We start from the raw sequence: 18305 nt of genomic DNA on the forward strand, positions 1-18305 counted from the left end.
GAGAATCAAACCCAGTGCCTCATTCAGGCCAGGCAAGCACTCTACCACTAAGCCACAACCCCAGTCTCTCTATTGTTTTTTGTTTTCCTATATATAGTTAGACTTTTGTTTATTTCAAAATTTATTAGAAACTGGGAGTCAGATTTACCCCACCCTCAGGGGTTGTTATTATTGCTGTTTGGTTGTTGCTATTTTTTTAACCAAGCAGAATTTTACTTTTTATTTATATACCAGCAATGTGTTTTTTATTGATCAGTAAGTGGGTAGCTTTTAAGGACTCATACTCTTCTTATATATAGGGGACTCTCAATTAGATATTAGGTGTTGCTGCTGAGGGTCACTTTCCTGAACTAATTCTATAAAGCCTTTATTCCCCATACTGTGCAGCCACTGAAGTCTCTGTTTATTTTGCTTAGTAGTCAGCTAATAGAGATATCCTTAAATGCCTTGAATCAATAAACATTCTATTATTTGCTAAGGAGTTCTGTGTATGAGGACATGCCCTCAACACAACTCAGCCTTTCTGCTTGTGCAAGGCTTTTAGTCAATCAGGAGTGAGACACTGAGGCCCTCTCAAGTTCCCCTGAGCATGCTTTCAACTTTACAAGTGTACATTTGTGCAAACTTTTAGATTCCCCAGAAATACATCAGAGCTTTTCAAAGTCCCTGTGGACAGATTTTCCACTTTCATTTTGACCAGGCTCTTGTCTGCCCCACTTGCTGTCATAGTTGTTGGCAGCTATGATATTAAACAAATGCCACCAAAAAAAAAAAAAGTCAAAAAACCATGGAGTTTTCAGTAGAGTTAACTCCACCTAAGGATTAAAAAAAAAAAAAAAAAAAAAGACAATTCCCCTCAAATGGGACTTGCAGGTCAAATATTTTCAACGTTCTGGGGATAGAACTTTTTCAGGAGCCCCAGAGAGTCTACTGCCTCTGGTGACTGAATGGCCACTGGTTTTCACAGCTACTGTGATTCCAAGATTGCTGGTTTTCAAGGATACAGTACAGGTGGACAATGTAGTAACAGCAATACAAGTTAAAATGCCACAAAGCCCACTATTGTGAGACTCAGCAATTTTCTCACATCAATAATCCTTAGAATATTGATCTAGAAATTAACTTTGGTTAAGTTTGGTTAATTCCTAGAGTTCTAAAATGTTGGTTTCAACCATTGTTGCTAGTTTTGATGTTATGGAAAGGTAGACTCACAGAGGTCCTCATCCTATCATTCTGGAGGCCCCAGCCTTTTGGGGAATACATTAGGCATGAAATGGTGTTTAAGACTAATTTAATGGCCACAGGAATGGAGACAACCAATGTGGGAGAAATTTTTTTCTTTTTTACAGCTTTATCAAGGTACTGTTGACATACCACAAAACTTACCCATTTTAAATGTAATTCAATGAGGTTTAGTACTTTAATGATTAAATTTTATGGGGTACAAAGTGTTATTTTGATTCCATATATACATTGTGGAATGATCCGACTAAGTGGCATAACCATCCTCTCAAGTATTCATTCTTTCTGAAATATTTTGAAATAAACAGTGAACTTGCTGTGATAGGAACACCAGAACTTATTCCTAATTATGCCTTTGTACCTGTTGATCAATGTCTCCCCTTTTCCTTCCAATCAGACTAAAGGAAGTATGGTAGTACTCTTGAGTTCAAGTTAAGATTCCACACATGGTGAGATCGTGCAGTGATTTGTCTCTCTGTGCCTGCCTTATTTCATGTAATGTTCTCTAGGTTCACTCATGTTACAAATGACAGAATTTCCTGGTTTGTTTTCTAACTGAACAGTATTACATTGTGTGTATATGCCACATTTTAAAATTCATTTGTCGGTTGATGGACTCTTAAGCTGTTTCAGTGTAGCAGAAATTTTAAGTAAATATTCTGTATAACTTTGTGCTAGAATATGGTGCCAAGAAATAAGGCAGAAATGATGCCACGCCTACTGTTATTTTCTTCCTGACTAAACTGCATTGTGTTCATTTGGAGGATGAGGCGATTCCTTTTCAGATTCACCTATATTTCCAGTTCAAAGGAGCTCACAAAAATCTCAACTGAAAAACCAAATTTCTGATCAATGTACCACTGGTCCTCAGGAAGTCACTTTTGTATTGTGGCAAGATGGATAAGTAAGTCTATGTAACAATTCATCCTGGTGCCCAAAACCAACACAGGAGAAACTGTTCATAATACAACCTTTCCAGATGATGCTCAGATATACTTTGCACTGGGTCTCCCATGCAGGAAAGTTGAGGAATTTATCTGTGCTAAACAGCAGGATCCCATGAGTGTTCTATGAGTTTATTAACTATCTTTTTTTAAATTTCTGTCTTTAGTTATAGATGGACACAATACCTTTATTTTTATGTGTTGCTGAGGATCGAACCCAGGTGCCTCACACATTCAAGGGAAGCACTGAGCCACAACCCCAGCCCCTATTAATGATCTGCTGAAGGCACAATTATGTTGCAACTCCACTGACTGTTAAGTCAGCTTTTTGTTTGTGTTAACCAGATACAGGCTACTTATGAGGAAAAGAGGTCTATTTAGCTCCAATTTTGAAGACTCACAGTTCAAAGGCATAGCACGGGCTCAATTGAGGGCCTCTCCATAGCTGCATCACCTCATGTCAGACAGCAATGGCAGAGGGGTGTAGATTAAGATTACTTCTCCGATAAGGGAGAAGAGACAAGTGTGATAAGCTGAGCTTACTTCCTTTATACTCTCTAGCAAGAACTATCTCATACTCCCAGTGACCAAAGGACCTCCCACTAAGGCCCCACCTCCCAATATCACCACCCTGGGAACCAAGCCTCCAATCACATGAACTTTTAGGGGCCAGATTAAACCATATCTAAACAATAGCACTTAACCACTACTTAAATTTCCTTTCATTCCTAACAGTGTATGAGGGTGAGCAATTAAGGTCCTGTTTGGGTGATGCTTGGATCCTCGATACCCACCATAGGGCCAGGCCTGTAGAAGGGGTAGAAGTAATAATTGTTAAATGTATGAATAAACTATTGTTTTGTGTATGATTGGTTTGGTGATAAATGTAAATTATAATTCTCAGTCACACCTGTCACAATGGTTGTAAAAAGTCTATTTGTGGATAACCTCTAGGTGTGCCCCCATTTCAATGGATTATAAGAAGCTTTTCCCCTAACATAAGAACCGACACTGGATATCTTCTGTCACCACATTTATTCAAACTGACATCACATGGCTTCTGTTAAGATACACTGAGAACACAGAATTCCCAAAAACGCATAGATTACAAAGAAACATCAGACAAACTCAAACCAAGGAATATTCCACAAAGAAACCAGTTCATCTTCAAAATGCCATGCTATTAATACACAGAAAGGCTGAAGAACTGCTCCATACTGAAAGAAACTAAAGAACCATGAAGTTTTCAATCCTGAATCAAATCCAGGACCTACAGAGGACATTTTGGGACAATCTGTAAAATCTGAATAAGGTCTGTAGAGTAGATGGTTATATCAGATCAATGTTGATTTCCTAATTTTGATGGTATGTATTCTAAGTATGTAGGAGAGTAACTTAAAATAAAAAGAGTGTTCACCACAACTAGTACACCATGAACACTTTCTGGTTCTGTGGCATATGTGGATTAGAATATGCAACTTGGATATGATTATCAAATTTCAGTTACCTGTAAGCAATCCATCATGAAAGGATTGAGGACATGGGGTAATGTATTGACACTGAAAATTCAAATTCACTGAGCACAGGGAAAAAAAATGACCAAATGGTCAGTAAAAGAAGCATAGAGCACTGAAATGCGGGATAAAAATCACTCAAAAGGGCTGGGGATGTGGCTCAAGCGGTAGCACGCTCGCCTGGCATGCGTGCGGCCCGGGTTCGATCCTCAGCACCACATACAAACAAAGATGTTGTGTCCGCTGATAGAACTAAAAAATAAAAATATTAAAAAAAAAAATCACTCAAAAAAAGCAACTGTCAAATCTGGGCTTGGATTTGGTGATTAATCAATTATAACAAATATTAAGAGGCATAAAGGGAACAGCTAGCCTCATATCTAATGGACTTATCAAAATTGTTATCAGGAGACCATTATTGGCTTCATTAAAAACTAACTCTTAATACTATATAGTAATAGAAAGAAACAAAATAGAGACACATGCTACAACACAGATGAGCCTCAAAAATATCATGGTAAATGAAAGAAGGCAGACACAAAAGACTATATATGGTTCCATTTATATGAAATGTCCAGAAAAAGCAAAACTATAAAGACAGAAATTAGAATAGTGGTGGCCTAAAACTGGGGATGTGAAGAGGAGATTAACTATAAACTATATCTCGATTTTCTCATGTAATAGTAATAATTATAGCACCTCATAAGGGTTCTTATGAGATGAGTGAATGAGATAATACAGGTAAAGCTTAGAACAATGAGCTGCACTGAGGAAAGGCTCAAGATGTATGCACAGCTTGAGAATCTGGAAAATAAATTTCTTTCCAGGCTTATTTAAAAGTGTATTAAAATAAATAAAACTAGAAAGAAATTTATCACAACATGAATACAATAAATTAAAAACACAGAAGAAAGTATAATAAAGATTCAGCAACAAAAAATCCTAGACCTATTCCTTAAGATAAATAGCTTAAAATATTTGGGGAGAACTTTTAAAATACACATATATAAGGAATAAGAGCAAAGGAAAACATACTAAATTATCTTGTAATTCTGGATATTAGGATAAGGATAAGGACAAGGAAATACTGAGACTCGTACCTAGTCTCCTTTCCTTCCTTACATCTTCTTAAGTTGACATTTTGGCATGTAATTTCACAATTACAAGATTTTTCGGTATTTTCTACACATGAAAGTCTTTACTGAGAGACTTAAGACAGTAATTTTTTTTTAACTGGGGCCAAAAGCATCTACCTCACTGACATATGTACATTGATTTTATAATATAGGCTATGGTATTGGAGGCACTAAATTTTTCCCTTCCCAGTAGGCGTCAAACAATAAACGTAAAATGACTCCTGAACTCAATCCTATTCATGAGCACTTTCAATACAGGTAAACAGAGAGAAAAGTTGCTAATCCACCATTCTATCAGATAAATAAATGGTTGTTTAATTTTAATCCTTTGAAATAATCACTATTTTGAATATAATCTGTGTATCTTTGGTTAACTATTTTCTCACCAGCATCAACATTTATAATCTCTTATTTAATATCTCTCAGACCATTTATAAAAAGTACTTCTGTTTTAATTGTTCTCTGATTCTTTAAGTTTTTCCAGAAAGGCTTCTAATATGAGGAGAGAGTAGACACAAATTTCAATATTTAATAAATTTTATCTTGATAACTTCAAAAACAAGTTTACACTTTAAATTGCATTATAAAAAATACATTAGTCTTCACATTAGTTTTACATGGAAATATATAATTATTTGAATATTTAAATATAGCTTTTCTTTAAGCAAAAAAAAAGTGTTACTCAGAGCCCTAGTTACATAAATAATTTAAATGCACAAATGCAAAAACACACATTACACAATATTGTCCACATACTGTATAACTCAGGACAATTACAATAAAAATCTATGCAAGATACTGAAAAAGGACAAGATTGATAAAATATTCATTATGGTTGTAATTTGACTCTTTACTATGAAAAGAATATAATGCATTCGTGACTACACAAAATCACCAATTGTTTTATATAATCTGCAAATTAAGCCAACATTTATTTAGACAAAGGGGCACATCTTGTATCCTATCAAATTCTGAAAGCAATTCATTTCCAATTTAACTCAAGTAATAATTTTTACAATATCAAGTTTTCAAGCTTGCCTAAAATAATGATGGTTATAATAAGAACTTAAGTAAATACTTCCAAGATGTTAAACAAAATCATCAGTGTTGTAGTGTTTATAATTTTAATAATGTATATTTTAAATAAAAACCTTTTGACTTTTGTCCCTTAAAATGGTACTTAGACTAGCTTCCAATGTGTAAAAGGTAGTAACTTTTTTTTAACTTTTATTCCTGATCACTTGCTTCTCCCTATGATGTAATCACAACAGATACAATTTGTCATATTTACGTCGCACATTATTTCCACATGAATTCTTGCTTTTAAACTTACACTCAAAGAATGTCTATTGATAGTACCTAAGGGAGTGAAGTGTCTATTCCATAAGGAAAAAAGACATCAGTACCCAATCTGAGTATTTTCACATATTGGCTGTTTGTTTACTTCCTAATCAGTAGGACAGAGCTTTCTTTCTAAATTAAATTTGGAGGATGATTGTGAACTAGAGGCCCACAGTGATATTTTAAGAAAGGAAATTAAAATGTTTGTATATAACGAGGCAAGGTTGAAGAAATGCTATATATGTTGCTTTGCAACTAAAAGATACACCACATTTGTCCACTTTTTTCAACATAATTATGTTTTAAATTTAGAAGTAAAGAAATTACATCAAAACACCATCATAACACACCCACAGGTTAAATAATGGCCCCTGAAACAAAACCACATTTATAGTTCATTAATTCTAAGGTAACACATTTTTTAATCTCTGAAATCAAGACACATCTTAACACTGACTCTAGTTTCAATAAAATATAGTAGTTACACAATATAGGTGAAATCATGTTTCCCCTTAACATCAATGACTGAAAGAGATTCAGGATCTTGGCTTAATAGGATAACTGGATTCATCTGTTCCAGCTTAACCAATGTTCCTGAATAAAGGATATGAATATGCTCAAGTATCCTAGACTTATGCTGTGTATCTTCACATCTTTTAATCTATTAAAATCAGTTAAAGATAAACTATCAAATCAATTATCTAATTAGATAGTGTAGGATAATCGATTTGATAGTTTAAGATAAACTGATGTACTAGTTTTTCACTTGCAAAATGGGCCTCCATTTAGGTTACCAGTTTTATTCAATTTTTTGAAATATTAAGTAATTTACTAAAGCCAATAATTAATGGCCTCCCCAAATAATATTAACAAGCCAATAATTTCAGTTCAAGTTATTAAAAGTGGTAGGTAGTAAGTAATGTATAAGATATTTTAAAGGGATAGGCCATAAAATTAACTAGTTTTTATATCAAACCACCAACCTTTTATGTAAAAGGGAGTAAAGGTGGTTAAAAAGCCTAATCACGCTAGTAAAATTTTTTCCCCTTAAGATCTAATAATGCTAAAGAGGAGACTATGAGTCCATATCCAAATGAGGAAAGTTACAGACTTTCAGATCCAATTTAAATGAAGCAGAAGGAATTTGTATTGTATCTATAAAATCACCAGGCACTTTTTAAAACTGAAGATTATCGAATCTCATTCTCCGGAATGCTTTTTAAGAGAAAGATAAATTATATTTTGTTTGTGATAGTTTAAGTCAACCCTGTTTAAAAGCTGAGATAACTCATTATAGTTCCTTCTAATTATCCAGTTAGAATACTGTATTGACAATGCTTCTCTGATATAGAATGTAAGTATTTATGCATTTGTCTCAATTTTTTAAAAGAAGATGGCATTAATAAGTTTTTTATGTTCATTCTCCTAATGTTATAACTTTCTTGCACAAGAAAGATCATAAAAAAATAAATAAGAAGGACATAATTGAGGGACAAAATTCTATATACTGCGCTAAATTATGACAAATTAAGATGAAGCTCTTCTACAGAAAATGTTGGACAAAGGTTGCTTCTGAATCTTTAAAAAAAAAAAGGACCCTAAACACTAATTTTAAATGAATATAAAAGTTCTGAAAAATAATATCTATAGCAAAATAGTTTAAGGTTAGTTTTCCCACCAAAGTTGGGAAAGCTATGTGCACTGAAGTACCAAATGTATTTTAATTGAAGTACTGAATCCTCAACTAGACGTAACACAAAAATTTCTATTTTACCTCATTACTTTTCATTTTGCTTGCAAGCCGAGTCACCATTCTATCAGAATCTGGTATGTAACACGAACTTCTCAAATCATATTCTCTAACAGGTATAGGCCTTTTCTTTTTGCGGCGATTTCTTCTCTTAGCCTTCTTTCTTCCTACAGCACTTCTTCCTACAGCACGGCTTCCTACAGCACGTCTTCCTACAGCACGTCTTCCTACAGCACGTCTTCCTACAGCACGGGAAGTGCGCTGTGCAGGCTGCTTCAGAGGACTCACGATAGCCCTTAACTTCTCTTTAGCACCAGCTGGTGTAACTGAGGTGTCCGAAAGTGTTTGAGTTGATTTATCCACCTCCTCTAGCCTACTGGCACCTGATTTTTTCTTCTTAAGATGCATTCTAAATAAAGTGGTCCTGGATTGGTACCTATGACGCAGAAAAGCAGAGTATTTTGAAATATATTTTCTAATTATGTCATTTGCTTTGGTCCGAATCCAAACTGACCATTTTTCTGAAGCTGTTCTGGCATTCTGATGGAGAATAACTGCTTTAAACACCTTTTTGGGAAAGCTTGGGTTTCTCATAACATTCTTTCTTTGAATTTTCTTTTTCCTTTTACTTTCTAAAAACTCATATTTAACTGGTTTTGGAGAGATTTTGGCAACATCACGACTTAAAAGAGTTAGCTGGAAACTACCTTCCTCTGGAAACTCACTAGCATTTACAGCCTCTGAAGTTTCTAGAAATGTAGAAGATTCACTGGTCCTACAACGTGACCTCAATTCATATCTTGCTGGTATTATCATTTGAGATGTTGAAGCATGGTTTTGTACAGCATCACTGTCTCCCTCACTAGAGTTTAAGTCACTCTCATGATGAATGTGACATTTACAACATATGTCAGACTCTGATATTACCACGTTTGATGGAAAATTATTTACAATTTTCAGAAGTGATGGGCAATTATGGTTACTCTGTTTATATTTGCACAGAAACTGTAGATCATTATCACAAACACAATGGTTCACTTTAGGTGAGTCGCAGGATTCATCTTCCTTCGGTTTAATATTTATAGAAGTAAGAATACGAATTACAGGTTTGGGTTGTCCAGGCTCCAAAACTTTAATTTGTGATCCAGGCAATTCAACTGTCCCAATTTTGATGATTTTTTTCTCTTTTCCGTCACTCTGCACACACTTTTTTTTTGGTGATTCTACCTCTAGTCTAACTATTTTTCTTTTCTTCAATGGGTAACTTATAAAACTGGTTTGAGTTCCATGGCTAACTTTTTCTATCTGGCTCTGAGAAGCCACAAACAAATTCTGTTTAGAAAGAAGCCTCTCTGCTAGAGGATAATGACAGTTTGGTTTCTCTACAGCCACTACACAGTCATCAATGTCTGAAAATCCACCTGCAATATCTTCAAAACTTGACACAGTTTGAACTGATGCAGTGGTCTGATTAAAGATAGGCCAGGCAATGTGTCTTTCTTTATACAAAGTAATGATTTGGGTCTTAGCTTCATTATTAAAGTAACAGCGGAAATGACCTTCCTTAAAATCCTTCATAAGGGCATTAATTTTTGAGTGATTTTCTCTTATTATTCGAGACCACTTTCTTCCCAGAGATGAAGGAAGTATCTGTGATAAGGCCTCAATAACTGGTGCATCAAGATCATCCATGACCTCCTTGTCTTTTCCCAGGTTCCTTCCAGAACCAGTCTTGGGAGCAGAGCCTGATTGGGAATCACGACTCTTTTCTCCTAAGTCAAAAGTTACCCTCTTAACTGGGCGTTTTTTAACAGCTTCTCCAGGCTGGTTAGAGTCAGAATGATGAGAGGGATCACACTGAAAACCCCTCTCAAAACAAGATTTACAACTTTCTTGATCTCTACGTTTTGACTTTAAAGCACTTTTTCTAACTGTAGTTTGACAGATCACTGATGTAGAAGAGGAAGTGGAGCCCGTTGCAGAAACATTAGACTCACAGCTTTTATCTTTTTGATCTTTCCAAAGGTTGTCTTCCTTGTCAGTTTGCTGTACTTGATGAGTCACTGATTGAGTACTGCTTTCCAAATTAAAATTTCTTTCAGTACGATTATATTCACAACTCTTATCTTCTGAGTCAATACTTCTATCAGGTCCTTGTGACTGGTAAGTCATGGACTGATCAGAGGCATCACCACTAAAATCTATTTCATTACCACAAGACTGACAAGTTGAGTCTCCCAGAATAATATAGTCATTCTTCCGGTTTATTATTTTGAAAGACTTCTTGGGTTGGCTTGCCACTGAGTGAGAAGAGGCTTCCAAAACACTTCTTAGTTGAGAACCACAGTAGTTACAGTAGTTATTTCCAACATCAATGGACTCTGTATTTATACAGCTGGTTTCTGGGATAGTCATGGGAGGTGGGTCAGTCACTAACTCAAGAGGAACATTAGAATCAGATATTACTTCACGGTCACAATCACTATCACTGGCCATCACATCCACAAACACCACTGGTGGAGAATCTGATTCTCCATCTGACGTTTGGGATGATGAGTTAACTACTATTTGAAAAGAAACATCAGAATCAGACATCATTTCAGAATCACTTGGTTCGCTGGACTTTTCTTCCATGCCAAGCAGTTCTCTCTTCTGAAAGGTTGTTTCTTTGTAAGTCATTTGAGACGGGTCAACTTCTGACTGCAGATGAACACCAGAATCACATCTTATTTCAGAACAACAGGGTGTGTAGTTGTTATCTTCTAGGTCATTTTGATCTTCCTTTTGCAAGTTTATTTCTTTGACAGACACATGAGATTGATCTGCTACAAACTGAACAGGAACATCAGAATCATAACATGCCTCACAATCAACCAGTTTATAGCTCTTATCTTCCAGGTAAATATGGTCTTCCTTCAGATTGATTTCTGTGATAGATTTTTGCAACTGGCCAGCCACTGACTGACAAGAATCACTGGAATCAAAACGTATTTCAGGACCACAAGGATCACTGTTCTTAACTTCCAAATTAGCAGGCCTCTCTTCCAAAATTTGTGGTCCCTGAATCACTGATTGAAAGGGGATATTTGAAACATAAATTATTCTAGAACCACAAGGTTCATAGACCTTATCATCCAGACAAACATGTCCTTCTCTTGAAAGATTTATTTCTTTAGCAGGCTCTTGAATTTTAGTCACAGACTGAAGAGTTTTGTCAGAATCAAAATTTATTTTCTTTTCTGTCACTCTGTCACTAGGATTAACAATTTTATCTCCCAAGTCAACATGTTCTTTCCAAAGGTTCATCCCTGGAACTACTTCTTCAGTTTGGTCAGCTGCTGGCTTAAGTACATCAGAATCATATATAGTTTTAAAACTCTTGGCTTCATCCCTCTTATCTTCCATGTCAATGTCTTCATCCTTCCAATGACTTATTTCTTTAACAGTTTCCCCGAGCTGGTCAGCCACTGATTGAAGAGAGTCATCAGAATCAAAACTTACTTCAGAATCACAAGACTGACTGTGCTTGCCTTCTACTTCAAAGTGCTCTGGCTCTAAAGTAGTTATTTGAGGTTGACTGACTACTTCCTGAACCAAGAAATCAGAATCCAAACTTCTTTCAGAATTATATTGACTATTCTTACTTTCCAAATACATTTGATCTTCACTCGCAAGGTTTACTTGTTTAATAGCTACTTCAGGTGGGTTGGCTGTAGACTGAAGAGAAATATCAGTATTACGCACTGCCTTTGAACCACTAGGTTCATCAATCTTATTTTCCAGGTGCATAGTCTCTTCCTTCCATTGGTTTGTGCTCTTAATTACTTCAGGACGTTTAGGTAGTGTCTGAAGAGGGTCAACAAGATTGAAATGTATTTTAGAAGTACTAGGTGTGCTACTTTCATCTTTCAGATCAACATGTTTTTCCTTCAAAAGGGCCAGATGAGGTTGGTCAGTGATTGAATGAAGAGAGGCATCAATATTCACATTTATTCCAAAACATTTAAGTACAGTACTTCGACCTTCTGGCTTAACATGATCCTTCTCCAAAATAGCTGACTGAGGTTTTTCAGCTATTGACTGAGGAAGGATCTCAGAACTGAAAAGTAGTTCAGAATCACCATGATAATGACTCTTTTCTACAATATGCTTCTTTTTCTCTTTTCTTTTAACAGCTACTTGAGGTTCTGCCATAGGATAATGAGGAATATCAGAATCTGAATTTATTTCAGAATCAGTAAGTTCAGCATTTTTATCTTGGAATTCAGCATACTTTTCTTTTTGAAGCCATATATTTTTAACAACTACTGTGGGTTTCTGAATCACTGACTGAAGAGGGATATCAGAATCCAATCTTGTTTCAGAAGCACTTAATTCATTAGTCTTATTTTCAAAGGGTACATGCACTTCTTTCTCAAAGTTTATGTCTTTAAAGGGATCTTCAGAATGTCCAGTCATTGAAGGAAAAATGGTATGATAAGCCAAACTTAATTCAGAATCAGCAGGCTCATTTTCCTTATTTTTAAAGAGTACCTGCTCTTCTCTTTGAGGATTTAGCTTTTTATCAGCTACTTCGGGAGGATTAGTCACTGAATGAAGAGGGGCATAAGAATCCAAATTTATTTCAGAATCAATGAGTTTGTCATTCTTCCTTTCTAAATGTACGTATTCTTCTTCCTGAATGATTACTTCTTTAACAGCTACTTCAGGATGATCATTTCCTGAATGAAGGGGAATATCAGAATCAAAAGTTATTTCAGAAATACAAGATTCATTACTTTTATTTTCCAGATCAACAGGTTCCTCCTCACCAACAGCTACTTCAGGTTGGTCAACTACTGAGCAATCAGGAATATCAGAATCAAAAGTTATGTCAGAACTATTTGACTCACAGCTCTCATCTTCCAGGTTAATGTCTTCTTTTATTCTTTCAACATCCAGCTGAGACCGCTCAGTAACTGACAGAAGAGGGGAATCGGAATCAAATGTCAACTCAGAACTGGAGCACCCATAGCTCTTAACTTCCATGTCGACATTTAACTCTTTAAGATTTACTTCACCCAAAGCCCCTTGAGGTTGATCATTAGCTGACTGATAAAAAAAAGCATGAGAATCGAAACTTAGATAAGAAATGCTAGATGGAATACTCTTATTATTCTCTAGGTCATTATCTACTTTCTGAGGGTTTACTTCTTTAACTGCTACTTGAGATTCATCAGCCACTAATTGAGCATCAGCATGAAAACCCATTTCAGGACCATGAGACTCACAGTTCATATCCACAAGGTCAGCATTCTTCGCTTTCAGAAGATTTTTTTCTTCAACAGCCCTCTGGGGTTCATCAGCCACTGTCTCAAGAGAAACACCACAATCAAGATGTGCTTTAGCACGACTGGGTTTACGTTTCTTATTTTTTAGGTGGACGTGTCTGTGTTTCAGTTTTTTTTCTTTGACAGTCATTTGAGGTTGGTCAACTACTGACTGAGGTGAAGCATCACAATCAAAACTTGATTCAGAACAACTGGATCCATAGCTTGCATCAACCAACCTAACGTGAGCCTTCTTCCAAACTTGTTTTTCTGTAACAACCACTGAGGACTCATCAACCACTGACTCAAGTGAGAAAATGGAATCAGCACTTGATTCAGAGCTAGTACATCCATAGTCCCTATCAACCAAACTAATGTGAACTTCCTGAGGAAGGTCTACTTCTTTCACAGGCTGTTGGCGGTACTTTTTAGCTGACTGAGGTAAGTCTTCATCATAATCAGAATTCATTTCAGAACCACTAGTATCATAGCTTTCGTCAACCAGGCTAATACGCGCTGTATTCTGAAGACCTTCTTCTTTAACAATCACTTGTGATTGCCTGGTAACTGCCTGAAGAGAATCATTGCGATCAGAAATTTTTTCAGAAACACAAGATTTCTTATTCTTATGTGTTAAATCAGCATGTGTTTCCTCTAAAAGGTTTATTTCTCTATCAGACATTTCAGATTGATCAGTCAGTGAATGACAGGAGGAACCACAATCAAAACTCATTTCAGAACCTCTAGATTCATAGTTCTCATCTTCTTGGTCAACTCGCTCTTCCTTCCAAAGGCTTAAGTCTTGGACAGCCTCTTGGGATTGATCAGCTGCTGACTGAAGAGGACCACAATCAAACTTCACTTCAGAACTCAGTGAGAACTTTTGTTTCAAAAATGATGACTTCTTAAAAACCAAATGCTCTTCTTCTTGGCTACAATCCATGTTTGAAAGAAATTCCTCATGGTGCTTTGGAATGGCATCTCCAAAGACTCCTCTATCAGAAGGCTTGTCAGTTTTGTTCAGATTTCCTGCCAAGTTAGATGCTAATCTGGAAGAAGATTTAACTCTTACAGAATTTTCAGTACCCTTAAGTTCACAGAATTTAAAGCCAGGTGACAATTCACCCTGAGATTTTACTTCTTTCTGTAAAACCAACTTATCTGAATTTACACATAAAGGTTTCCTATTTGATTCTTTAGGATTCTTATATGAAACTGAAGTTCCTACAAGGGCTGATGGCACAGGATTTCTAGAGACCATGTCTAGCTGTTCAAGGTGTGTGTGAGCTTTGTTTGGGTCACATTTGCTAACTGAATCCAAGTGGACTGCTAGTGGTAACCTAGCAGTAGTAGTCGCAACTGGCCTATCATAAGACCTCTCAGGTAAACAACTGGCAGGAGCATTACAAATCACTGGGGGACGTACTGGATTTTTTCCACTATTTGTAGCTTGACCAATATCTACTGGATTTATTCTTTTCATACCACCACTCTCAATTTTAGGAACAAACTCCAAGGACTGCTGCTGTCCCTTCTCCAGTTTTTGAATAACTGATGGTCGAATTGATATCTCCCTTACAGGCTCCTGTGATTGATCACTAGGTTCAGAAGTCAACTCTTCAACAGAATCAGAACTCTCAGAGAGTGTTTCTTCTTCTATGGTTTCAGGAGTGTCCTGAGCATATTCTTCAGAAAAGAAATCTTCCAAATGAACCACTTCAGGTGATGCAGCATTCATAGACATCTCATTTTGTGCTCCTCTAAAAAAGAAAAAAAACATAAAAATATTCTAACATCTGTTTAAAATGCAATAGTAAGTGTTATTTTCTTTCTACTCTAGACAATTCTTAAAGGACAAAGAATCAAGGCAATTACACTAAACAGTATATTGCATGTGCTTCAGGGAAGTAATTGTTTAAAAGAAGTACCTATTTAATAAATAAAAATGGCTCCCTCACATGAGAAAGAAATGCAAATTAAACCACATCTCATATTTTAGTCATTTATTAGAGAAGTAAATAGCAGAAAACTTGACACAAGTTACTTAACCTTATATGCCTCAGATTCCACCTCTAAAAAATGGAATATTATTTTCTCTCATGAGACCATTTTGAGGAGTAAATTAGCCATTATGTGTAAAGAGCATTTAAAAAGAAAAAAGCTGGCACATTTGCAAGGATTCACTAATGTCAGCTATTATTAAATTATTGTTTTGACAAGGGTACTTCAATACACTGTTGGTAGGAATATAGATAAGTTAACTTCAGATTATTGGTTAACCTTTTCTGACTGGTAACCTTTACAAAGAGCAATGTAGGAATGTCAATTAAAATTTTAAGTGTATACTCCCTCTGATCTAGTAATTCCCCTACTGGTTTTCTCATGTGTTTAATTAATTAGGAATATATGAGTATTCACTCCTTATTTTAATTTCTGATAATAGCAAAGGAACGGATCCACCTTTTGTGGGGAGGAGGTTTGCCGGGGACTGAACTAAGGGCACTCAACCACTGAGCCACATCCCCAGCCCTATTTTGTTATTTTGTTTAGAGATAGGGTCTCACTGAGTTGCTTAGTGCCTCACTTTTGCTGAGGCTGGCTTTGATCTCAAGATCTTCTTGCCTCAGCCCCCCCAGCTGCTGGGATTACAGGCATGTGCCACCACACCCAGTCGATCCACCTTTTTCAAAATTTTGTTATTTATTTTTTTAATTGTTCTTTTCAGATTACATGACAGTAGAGTGTATTTTGACATATCATTCATACATGGAGCATAACTTATTCTAATTAGGATCCCATTCTTGGTTGAACATGATGTGGAGTTACACTGCTCATTTATTCATATATAAACATAAGAAAGTTATGTCTGATTCATTCTATTGTCTTTCCCATTCTCATCTCCCCTCCCTTCCCTTCATTCCCTTTGTCTAATCCAATGAACTTCTATTTTTCCCTCCGACCCCTTGTTGTGTTAGCATCCACATTTCAGAGAGAACATTTGGCCTTTGGTTTTTCTGGGATTGGCTTATTTCACTTAGCATGATAGTCTCCTAATGAGTGGATCCACTCATCAACTGGATACTGGTTAAATAATTAATGGTTTTTAATAAAACAATGTAAATTTTAAAAATAAAGGCAGCTTTATGTGTACTAATAAAAATCAATCACTATAAGCATTGTTAGTGAAAAGTAAGTTAAGTCTACCTAGAACACTAAATATTATAATACTAACACTAAAATGGGGAGAAGAGACAACACACTTGGAATATGTTTAGAGAGGGCAGATATGAAAATGGTATCTACTTGTTACCTGTGGAGGGAAAACTTTTTTTTTGAGATGGGTCTTGCTATGTTGCCCAGGTTGGTCTCTCACCCCTGGGGTCAATTTTCCTACCTCTACCTTTCAAGTAGCTACAACTATAGGCATGTGCCACCACACCTGGCTTAGGAGTCACTTTTGAATTATGCTTATGTATACATATTTCCCATTCAAATATTTAAATTATTTTTAAAAAGTCCTAAAACTTTGTACCTAAAATCAGCCAAGGAATCTTTTTTACTAGCATCAGGACTCAGAACATATTAGTAATCACTCTTTCTTATGTATAAGCAACTGACCTATGCCATCTTCTAAATTCTTAAAAAGGCAAAAATCCAGTCATAAAACAACCATCTCCCAAGGACTTTATACTATGTGATAGATCCTATGTTAAGTACTAAGGGAAATTCAAAGAAAGATGATCTGCCTTTCAAGGAGCATTCAAGTAGTGGCAGAAGGTATTACAGAAAATCACTGTAATTCAAAATTATAAGTAGTCATCATATCTAGACCTACAAAAAAGATTAAACTACAACAGCCAAAAGGAGCTTAAGGAGACATGAAAAAATAATGTAAGGCAGTATTCTAGATGAGATTCTCAAAGAGAAAAAGAGGTAAAACAAGAAAATCTTAGTTTAGAAAACTTAGTTTAGGTTAAAATTAAGGGAAACTAAACAAACAGTGACTTTAATTAATATCATAATGTACATGGTTAATGTGAGACTTTAACATTAAGGAAACTAAATGAGGGGACTACTATAGGAACTCTGTATATCTTCTCAATTTTTCTATATATCTAAAGCTGTTTTAAAAAATAATCTGTAGAGTCCCAGCAACACACAATATGTCTACAAAAATCAGAAATAACTGAAAGTAAAAAAATAAATCCTAAAACTTTTATTAAATATTTTACAATTTGAAAAATGCCATGTTTGCCTAACAGACATATGTACCAACAACATAAACTAAAATGGGGAGAAGAGACAATACTTTGTTAAAAAAAAAAAAAAAAAAAGGACAACATACAACTGTCCTTTTTTTTAACAAAGTATTTTCATTCCCAAATAAAATTATTATCTTATTTAATATTAATTTGGGATTTAAAAAATAAAACAGTTAACCCTGACATCAAAATAATATGATGGGGCAAAAACAATTTTTTCCATACTTTTGAACTCTAAAACAAATATTTAAAAAATAATAATAATAATCAATGAGATTACAGTGCAATGATAATTTTTCCTTAGTTTTTCAGGACACTAGACTATCTTCATTTCTCTTAAGGACTATCACAACTATCACTGTTCTCAAAATATAATTTTAGAACAGAACAGGAAAGGAAGGAGGGGGAGAGAAGGAAGAATCATACAACTTTAAAAAATTGATAAAAATCCCAAAAAGGTTAGGAACTGCTATCTACATCTTTTGATTTGCTTCTATATTTGTGGGATTAAAATTTTCAACTAAATCATAACCCATATTTCTAGTTATTTGTAATTTATATACCAGAAAAAGCCCTCCAAAAAATCTAAGTAAGCATTGAAGATAATAGTTAAAGAAAAAATTACATAAAGGTATGTAAAAAAGTCATATAAAGCTTTTATGTAACTATTGAGCTAAAAATGATTTTTTTAACTATCAATAAAACAATTATATATCAAAAGCTGTGAGGTATTGCCAAAATGAAAATGTACTTTTAAGTCCTCCTGCATAATAAAAGAATTATTAAACACAAATTAACTGAGCATCT

General features: G+C 35.2%; 1 protein-coding gene across 1 annotated transcript in view; it reads right to left on the reverse strand.

Annotated features, from left to right (window-relative positions):
* Positions 1-3204: 3204 nt before the first annotated feature.
* Positions 3205-18305, reverse strand: part of Zdbf2 (zinc finger DBF-type containing 2) — a 43828-nt gene continuing 28727 nt past the window's right edge. The window contains 1 exon segment of the mRNA XM_071618867.1: positions 3205-14996. Coding sequence (XP_071474968.1) covers positions 7943-14996 — 7054 coding nt within the window. The 3' untranslated portion in view covers positions 3205-7942.

The sequence above is a fragment of the Marmota flaviventris genome, chromosome 11 (assembly GCF_047511675.1).
Source record: "Marmota flaviventris isolate mMarFla1 chromosome 11, mMarFla1.hap1, whole genome shotgun sequence".
Taxonomy (NCBI): Eukaryota; Metazoa; Chordata; class Mammalia; order Rodentia; family Sciuridae; genus Marmota; species Marmota flaviventris.